The 10,256-nt window shown below is 37.6% G+C and overlaps 1 protein-coding gene across 1 annotated transcript; it reads left to right on the top strand.

Moving 5' to 3' along the window:
- Window positions 1-297: 297 nt before the first annotated feature.
- On the top strand, window positions 298-10,195 carry LOC128863380 (sodium channel protein Nach). Its single transcript, XM_054102508.1, has 9 exons — window positions 298-476; window positions 554-751; window positions 838-1,276; window positions 5,448-5,566; window positions 5,724-5,878; window positions 5,979-6,041; window positions 6,732-6,832; window positions 9,878-9,992; window positions 10,063-10,195. The coding sequence occupies exons 1-9, from the start codon at window positions 298-300 to the stop codon at window positions 10,176-10,178; spliced, it is 1,485 nt and encodes a 494-aa protein (XP_053958483.1). The 3' UTR covers window positions 10,179-10,195.
- Window positions 10,196-10,256: the final 61 nt, after the last annotated feature.

Raw genomic sequence — 10,256 nt, 5'->3', positions numbered from 1 at the left:
ATTGCAAAATAAACAAATTGTAGTCAGTTAAGTTGGTTTTCATAAAGAGTTCCAGCAAATGGCAATGCATTAAAAATCTGCTCTTTACATACCTACATACACGCATATTGACGAATATATGCACCTACTTAACAAAATTTTATTAAAAAAATTAATGCACTTTGCTTGTTGCGAATGAATATTTAATCAATCATGCGAGCCTAGAGTGAAACCACATCGAATAGCTGTAAATAAAAAATAACAGTGCAAGGATTGATTTTGAGTGAGAGTAGTCTGCACATCCGAGTCGGAACCAGAATGTACATTCAAGTGCAGCCAAAATATCAAAACCCGCAACCGAAAACAAAATGGCAAAATTTTTGTGGCAATTTCCGTTGGCTGAAAGGCATTGGATTATATGTAAAAAATTATTTCACCGAAAGTTGTATTCATGGATTCGTGTATTTGGTCAAAGAGCAACTCACTTTACTTGAGCAGTGGGTATTTTTAAGCCATTTACATAACATTTAAAAAAATTTAATTAATTAAAAATAAATTTACAAAACCACGAAAGCCTGTTTTGGCTACTACTGCTAATCGTGTCTGTGGGCATGTGCATCTTCACGGGTCTCCAAGCGATCGATAAGTGGAAAACCAAGAGCACTGTGATGGGTATTCAGCGCGATTTTTACTTTTGGCGCTTACCGGTGCCCAGTTTCACAGTATGCCCCATGCGCCGACTAAGTCAGGAGCTCTTCGATAAATATTGCCAGTGCGTATTTAAATATATCTCCAAGAATTTCGTTGTATTCGAAGTATAAGCAATCAATTTTTTATTTATTTCTGTGTTCTTTCAAGCAAAAAGAAAATCACTGGTCAAGCAAAAGAGGACCTGCAAATCTTCCTTGAGACCTTGGCCAATTCGACTTATTTCAATTTCGACAATATCACTGCGCGTCCGAGCATCGACGGCACCTTGGATCGTCTGCGTGTTAAACCCGCCAATTATATGTCTTTGATATATAATTTGACCACCGATTTTACGCAAATGGTCGACGAAAATGAGGTCATCGTACTAAACGATGGCTTCAGGAACTTTGTGGTGCGTCAGGTGCTTACTGAGTTTGGCATATGCTACTTGTGCAACAGCTACTTGCAGGATGAGTATACGGCGCGCTACACGATATTTGGAAAATATCCGAAAATCAATAAGGACCACTTTAAAATGCTGTTGGGTAGTTACTTCGATAGCGTTCTGTTGATTTTGTCGGTGCCGAAAGCATTTGAAAGCATTGGGGTGAGTTTGAGATGGTTGCAAGCAACTGCAACGTTTCATTTTGCAGCCAGCACAAATTATATGAGTCATGAAGCGAAAGTGTGTGAATGGGCGATAATTAACCAAAACAGTTGGCAACGGATGTGTGCATTTAAGAGCATGGTACATTACTTTATTCAAATAACGGTAGTTTGTAGCGGCTTAATGGGGTCGAGAAATATTGTATATGTATACAAATATATTTGTAAGCCAAAATGTCTAAGCAGAGTAGATTTGGCAATGTCTGTATGTTTGCACGGAAGTCCTTAAAACAGAGTAGGAAAAGCTCCGTAAAAGACTCAAGTAAAAATTGAGATATCTGAACGCAACTTGGACTAAACTTTTAATTGAAGGTATGTTTGTATTGAAAATTAGCTAAACTGGGGTATACGAGGGGTGCCTTTTATATGTCGGGATTAGAGAACAAAAACAAATTTTAATCATCGAAAATCTCTTTATTGTTTTTCAAAATATTCTCCATGAAGATCTATACACTTTTGCATGCGTTTGAACCAATTTTCGAAGCACTTTTGCCACTCTGAATGAGGTACCTCCAAAACATGCATTCTGAATGCCGCAACTGCTTCTTCAGGTGTTGAAAAACGTTGACCTCTCAGTTTGTTTTTTATGTACGGGAATAAAAAGAAGTCATTCGGTGCCAAGTCAGAACTATACGGCGGATGACCCAATAATTCGATGTTTTGGGTGCTCAAACATGCAGTTGTTTGAGCCGATGTGTGAGAGCTCGCATTGTCCTGGTGAAGAGTGATCCGTCTTTGGCGATTGGTTTTCCTAATTTCTTGAAAGACAACTGGCAAACAAATGGTTGTGAACCACTCAGAATTTACAGTTCTGCGTTGTTCTAGTGGTACGGTTGCGACATGTCCAGTTTTTCCGAAAAAACAGGCGACCATTTGCTCATCTTGGATTTGGCTCATCTTGAAACACCCATACAGTCGACTGCTGTTGACAACTGATTTTGGACGACCTTCACGAAATTCGTCTTGGAGTGGACTACGGCCACGATTGAATTCACCATACCATCGATAAACGCTGGTCCTTGATGGAGCTTCATCGCCAAAAAATGAATTAAGTTCATCCATGCAATGTTGCTGAGTTAATCCACGTCGAAAGTTGTAAAAAATAATCGCACGAAAATGTTCACGATTTAATTCCATTTTTGGACCGAGATGAATCTTTTAAGTTACTGTAAACAACACAAATAGCGCTGGTATTTCAAAACGTTCTGAGTACGTAAAAGCCAAAAAGTGTCAAACTTTGCGATACAGCTGTCAGTTGCCAGATTGCAACACCAGGGTTGCCAAATCCCGACATATATAAGGCCCCCTCGTAACTGCGCCGATTTTACATATAACGGTAATTTTGTAAATATCAAATATTTGCCAAGTAGGTATAGCTTCGTGTAAAAAGGCGTAGTAGGGTGACAAAAAAAAATATCTTAATGCTATCTCCTAAATTTGCTCTACGAAAAAAAAAATTTACATCTAGTTTTAGTTTTTTCTGTTTTTTTTTTTTTTTAAATTGCATATTAAATTTTGGGGGTCGAGAAATATATGTATAAAGGTTTATACGACCGGAATCGATTTTTTAATGCCTCTTTGTTTGTTTGTCTGTCCGTGCATGCGATAACCCTGGTAAAAATCGTAGAATCTAAACGACATCATACTATGGCTCATAGCCCAAGGAATGTTGTATTTAAAATTAGCAAACTCGAGGTATAACGGTAAGTTTCTCAACATGAAAATTTTAGAAAATAAGAAAAAGCTTCGCCATTTCTATCTAGGTGTAAATATATATATTATGGTACAAAAAAAAATTTCTTGGTACTAACCCCAAAATATTTCTTGGTAATACCCCCTAAATTTGCTCTACGACCAAAGAAGTATTTGTTTTTTTTTTGGTTTTTAATTATTACATATCTTTTTAGGAGACTTCCAGGGACCTTGTAAAAATATTAGTCTAAGTATTTTTTTAAAGTAAGGCAGATTACAGAATTTCGATTAGTAGGCATTTTGTACCAAATTTACGGAATGCATTTTTCCAAAGAATGCAGTAATCCAAATATAATCAACTTAGGGGATATTACCAATACAATTTTTGTTTTTTTTGTCCACCCTAATGCTTATCTAGCAAACTTTACCAAACTACGTAATATATTGTACATAAAGGGTCTACCAAAAGTGACACCTACATTACTGTTGTGAATAATTCCTAGACGATATCATTTTTATCTCACCTTTGACATTTGCCAACCATCTGTCACCTTTGGCAGATGTACAGTTTTGCGCGTTAGAATAACGATAGAAAATTATTTCAACTTATTATGAAAATCATCGATCATATCGCGAAATTCGTGATTTATTTTGATGGAAATAATCGTCCGTAAGAGCCGATAACTAAAAAGTTGGCTGTGGTTTTGAAAAACAAAGTATATAGGAATAAGCCAACAATGATTCCAAAGTTGAAACACAACATCAATCATGAATGCGATAATGTGTGAGCGAGTCCTTGGAAATTTTAATTTTCGTATGACAGCCTGTAGACGTGGACATTTAAATGATGTCAGTTTTTACACATAATTTTTGAGAGCCGTAATTTGAATAAAACTGTTGACAGTTATAATTTCGAGGTTGTAAAAGACTACGTTTAATTAGGAACCAGCATTAACACCGATAACAATGTCAGCCTTGAAAATCAACGAAGAATCTCTCTTGCCAACAAGTGCTACTTTGGACTAAGTAGGCAACTGAGCAGTAAAGTCCTCTCTCGACGAACAAAACTAACACTCTACAAGACTCTTATCATGCCCGTCCTAACGTATGGCGCAGAAGCGTGAACGATGACAACAACCGATGAAACGACGCTTGGAGTGTTTGAGAGAAAGATTCTGCGTAAGATTTTTGGACCTTTGCATGTTGGCAACGGCGAATATCGCAGACGATGGAACGATGAGCTGTGTGAGCTTTACGACGACATAGACATAGCGCAGCGAACAAAGATCCAGCGGCTACGTTGGCTGGGCCATGCCGTCCGAATGGATACAAACGCTCCGTCTTTGAAAGTATTCGATGCGGTACCAGCTGATGGTAGCAGAGGAAGAGGAAGGCCTCCTCTGCGTTGGAAAGATCAGGTGGAGAAGGACTTGGCTTCACTTGGTGTGTCCAATTGGCGCCGGTTAGCATGAGAAAGAAATGACTTTCGCGCTTTGTTAAACTCGGCCAAAATCGCGTAAGCGGTTATCGCGCCAATTAAGAAGAAGAAGGCAGATTACCCTTTTTTGGACATTTGGAAAGGCAAAGTAAAAGGCAAACATAAAAAATTTCGATTAGTAGGCATTTCATACCAAATTTACGGAATGCATTTTTCCAACAGGAATTCCCAAAAAATTATAATAAATTTAGGGCATATTACCATTACAATTTTTTTTTGTGCACCCTAATGTGCATCTAGCAAGGATCTATCAATCTATGGTCTATCAAAAGTGACACCTAGATTTCAGTCGTGAATAATTCCTAGACGGTATCTTTTTATGTCACGTTTGACAAATGTACAGTATTACATGATAGAATAATCATAGCAAAATATTCCAACTTATTATGAAAATGATTGATCTTTAAGAAAAACATATCATGAAGTTCGTGATTTATTTTGGTGGAAATAATCGAAAGAGGCGCTAATTAAAAAGTTGGTGAACAAGTTTCAAGAAACTGGTTCTGTGGAGCATAGAAAAAAGACTGACAGACCAGACGGGATTTTTGGAAAAGCAAAATCTATAGGAATAATCCAACAATGATTCCAAAGTTGAAACACAACATCAATCATGAATCAATCAATGTGTGATCGAGTTCTTGAAAATTTTAATTTTCGTATGACAGCCTGCAGACGTGGACATTTAAATGATGCCATTTTTTACACATAATTTTTGAGAGCCGTCTTTTGAATAAAAGTAGTCAAACCTGAAAAAATGTAATGTTTACATGTTTTATTGTAAAACAACATCTAGGCATGTCTTTTTAAAGATATTTTATTTAACTTCATCAGCAAATGTCCTAATTGGAATTTTGAACTTGCCACTTCTCACATCCCACATGTTTCTGTTTCTGCTTTTATTAAAATATTTTTATTTTTACAGGTTTTCATACATTCTCCCCACGATGCTTTGAAAATTGAGCAAAAATTTTTCTATACAAATGAGGCGGTTTACTATAAGGCTGAGACATTTGAAATTATTGCCGAGGAGGGATACGAGAAGTTTGTAAAAATTGAAGTTTTCTCACAAATTTATCAAATCTTAACCAAAATTTATTCAAATATTAATTTTAAATTATTACCTCCTATTATTTACTCTATTTTTCTGTTTTTATTTCTATTTCAATTTCTTCAATATTTTACTTATGAAATGTTCAAGAGCGACTACAGTGGCTCAACGTAATTGTCGGTATCATCATGAATCGAATTTGGAACACTTTGAAATCTATACGAAGAGCTTTTGTATGCAAGAATGTCGACTTAATTTAGTTTATAAAAAATGTAAATGCATACCGCACTTCTATCCCAACAGAGGTGGGTCTAAAGTTATGAAAATTTATTCTTTGTCATAATAGAAAAATCGAAGAAAAGAAAAATTTATTCTATTTAAAGTAATGCAATTTTTATATTACAGTGCGTAAACCCAAGCCCGTATGCTATTACTCCACGCTGAAGTCCTGTGTAGCTAAAAATGCGGGTAAGTATCATGAATGGTACGGGGGTGATGGTGATGATGGTGGATTTGAAATCAAGATGGCTTACAAAGATTGATTCAGGGATCATACGCAGTAAAGATTAAAAAAAAAATTATGTATTATCTAATTTTCGTAGTACATGCATACTTAAATATTTATGGGAGTTTGCACAAAAAGTTTCATGTTCAAGTGACAAATACTCTCGTAGCCCCGCGCGTATTTTAAATGTTTGTCGAATTATGTCTAAAGTGCTTTTAAGGCTTCAATGGCGAGAAGCAAGATTTTTAGCAAGTTTTATTTCCGTATTAAACCATTTTTAGATTCAGTCTATAGCTCTTCAAAGCCATGCCTGCACGATTTTTGTGACTAAAAATTGTAAGAATTGGGATGGAAATATTGCTGGCTTCAGAAGCGTCGCACCACACAACCACTGAGAAAATTTGGTTGCCTGCTTGGCCCACGCACAGCCAGCCGTAACTATTCCACAAACATTGGCAAACTGAATATAATTTTTTCCAATTGATTTTATAATAAACTTGTGCGTGAAACACCCTGTATGTAATGCTCTGCTGGAGTGTAGATAAAAAATGTTCTTAAATAGGGGTAACATATTCGCTCTTCCATATTAATAAAACAACTATCTTGAGCCTTTAATGTAAATATTTGTGTTTTGCTTTCTTGTTTCCTTTCAGAGTCCTTTCGTCGCCTGCAAAGTTTAAAAAGCCGTAAAACTGTACATTGCCATTGCATGGATTCTTGTTATAACGGGATTGTTGTGATAAAAAATGTGGAGGTAGGTGAGCAAAATGATTTAAAGTGATTTTAAAAACTAAAACGTTGAACCTATTGTACTAATTTTATTATAAAACCTCCTCGCATAGGAAATATAAATTTTAAGCTTAGGCTGCTATAAGCTTCTGCAATTTAGGAAAACTTATACCATAAAGTTGCTTATATGTTCGAATGCGCAATGTACTGGCAGCCCCTTGTGAGGAAAGTTTGCTGCTATGCGAATTTGTTTCGCCTTTAGCTTTTTTTATCCTCAGTTAAGCCGAGGTGCAACAATCTCACAAATTTTACTTAGTCGTTTCTCATTCCGCTCCGAAGCAGAGTCGAAGGAGTCCTCAACGGCCTCGCAAGGGAACGTTCAGACTTCACGTTGTGCTGCTTTGCTATATTGTTGATGTTCACTCGCTTTTGCATTCGTTTGGTAACCTTCCTCTGGTTTTCTTCGGTCCCGTTCGAGGATCCTTTTTAAAAGCTTATATCCATAAATCCATAGAAAATTAAATTTTATGAACCTGGAAGTTTAAGTCGTTAACTAATATATAATATAATATAAATATATTACATTCACGTTCAAAGTCGAAAAAGTTTGGCGAGAAAAGTCCGGCCAGACCCGGGTGCCCAATCGAAGTTTATAAAAGTGGTGTTACTTATAAATATATGAAATAATTTCCAAACACTCCATCTATATTATCTTTGGCTGATTTAGGGGGTCCTTTTAAAAAAAAATCGTTGGTAAATAAGGTCTCCTCCTTACGGAGTCTTTGGGGGTTCGCTGGGTTCATCGTTTAAAAATAACTGTAAGTTTTATGTAAATGAATGGTTTCATTACCATAGGTTTTGAGTGGATAAGCGTTCGCCGAACCCTTAAAATCTATTTAGTATGCCGATGACTTCCATCCTGAAATCTCTCTGTTCCCGGTTAACGTCTAATATTAATCCATCTTATACGCTACCATTATAAGCTAGATTACAGAATTGTACCACACAGTCTTCCGCAATGTAAATATGTGAGCTAGAAACCAACCAAAGTGAACACGTACAACTACGATAGCTTAACCAAGACTTCTTGGCTACGACTATTCACATATCATTCCTACTCTTTGTGCTAAGTTCTGATTAGAGATGATTGTGATTCTATGATTCATTGCGTGCTTTTATACCACAACTGTGAGCCGAAGTTAAAATCATTTCTGGTTGAATTCAACTCATTTTAATTAACAACTGAAGCTGCTTCACAGAACTCGGTTCTATGAGACTGTTGAAATGTTATTTTGGGAACGAGCACTACAAAGTACACGATCTGCAGCTTTTCTACCTCTAAAAGTTACAGCTGCTCCAGCAGGAGTTAGTAACAGCCACAATTGGCACCATATCCAAGAAATCCAAGACGTTCTTGTCGGAATAGCTACACTATTTTACAAGGCTCAAAGAATTACTGAAAACCAGTAACCAGTAATGCGGTCTCTCGGGAGCTAACATTTTATTAAGTGCCTTCGACTGAACTAAACTTTCTTAGAGCGTCAGCCTCGCATCCAATGATCGGTTACCCAAGTTGACCCATTAAACCAATGTATCACAAGAAATAATCGCGCAAATAACCATCCTTCAAATTCATGATTTGCATTTTATATGTAAATAATTTGTCTGAATTTGCCGGCTGAACAACTATCGCTCCCTCTAGCTTTTCTCGCGTGACAAGCTCAAGTGCAATCGAAAGTATTGCTCAGCCATTTCTCCGCCATTCCTATTTCTTCGAATCGCGATGAGACAAAAGGATTTACCGCAGTTCGCAAACCAATGCTGGTCTGCCAATCCTCCCCAGTTATGGATAAATGAAATGCTGAATGATATGTGAATGTTGTCATGAAAAATGCAGAAAAAACATGTCATCGGCAATGAGTTTTTGATACCCTATGCAGGGATTGAGTATTGAAAGGTTTAGGGGGTCTTGGTTGTAAGATAATAGCACTATAACGGAATTATTTTTTGGACAGAAAAGCCTTTATAGCTGGTGCGAATGGAGGTGTGCAGATTGAGTTTGCTCTTGGTTATCTGCAGGGTCTGTTTGGGGTTAATTTATTTCTAACTGGATTGGACGGAGGTTGACACCAAACCGTCACAATACTGCTCAGGTGCAGACTGTTGACGTTGTTGTTGTTGTTGTAGCAGCATAAACATTCCCCATACTTACATTCGGTGAATGCTGCTGCAGTGACAGTCCTTGGCCGGATATAAATCCGGGTCGTTTCGGTAACGTAGAACCGACTGTCGTGGAAACGAGACAGTCAGACTGTCAGACTGTTGACGTGTCGTGAACCGATTATTCGTATGATTGGCGCTAGCTTCAAGTAAGTGATGCAAGTCAAATTAAAGAAGCTGATCTTAGGCGAAATATTTTTTTCTGCTCCACACTTGTTCTGTTTAAATGTACTGCTGCAGGCAATTGTTTGCCAGTTATGACATATCGTCAAATGGGGCTGGGGTCGGAGCTGTCGTATCATATATCGTGATCCGTGATGCTTATGGAAGCGCTGTGTGATGCGAATCGGTATAAAGTGTGCTATTGCCGTTAGGTTGAGAAAAAGAAATAGCATGCCTTCTTCTTCAACTTCTTGATTGGGCATTCTTTTTCCTCTGCTACCAGCCCCTGGTATCGCAACGAGTACCTACTTTAAGAGCCGCAGCGTATGCATCCATTCGAACGACATGAACCAGGCAACGAAGCCGTTGAATCTTTATTCGCTGTGCTATGTCTAAGTCGCCGTAAAGCTCGTACAGCTCATTGTTCCATCGCCTGCGATATTCGCGATTGCTAACGTGCAAAGGTCCAAAAATCGTGCGCAAAATCTTTCTCTCAAACACTCCAAGTGTCGCTTCATCGGATATTGTCTTCGTCTAAGGTTCTGTGACGTGCGATAGGAGTGCTAGTTTTGTTCGTCGAATACAGCAAATACAAAAATACGCTTTTGTTTAAAGTTAAATCTTGGTCTGAGTATATTAAATTCGGTTTCGCCCGTACTTTCATTTCTCCACGCTCGTTTCATTTCAGGTCTTGGCAAACCTCAACGTTTTTCAAACCGGTTTTACAGTTGGTCTTGAAGTAACTACCTGGCCGCAGGTGTTGTATAAGCGTCAAGTCATTTTTACAATGACCGATTTGTTGGGTGAGTGAAGTTGAGCACTTCCGTCAATAATCTGTTATGCCTCAAAAATATAATAATTATGTCATTACAGTTGCTGTTGGTGGCGCAGCAGGGCTTTTCCTCGGCTTTAGCGTCTTGGGTGCCATTGAGTTCTTTTACTATTTCACACTGCGTTTGATTTGCTATCTAAGAGGATATCGAACTTAGTAGAGCTGGGGATGAAGTGAAGGCTATCATGAAAATAAAACATTCTGGACTACGTTTTTTTTACATAAAATGCTTATG

Source organism: Anastrepha ludens, chromosome 5 (assembly GCF_028408465.1).
Source record: "Anastrepha ludens isolate Willacy chromosome 5, idAnaLude1.1, whole genome shotgun sequence".
Taxonomy (NCBI): Eukaryota; Metazoa; Arthropoda; class Insecta; order Diptera; family Tephritidae; genus Anastrepha; species Anastrepha ludens.
The sequence above is the reverse complement of the archived record's forward strand: the minus strand, read 5'-3'. Positions and strand labels throughout refer to the sequence as shown.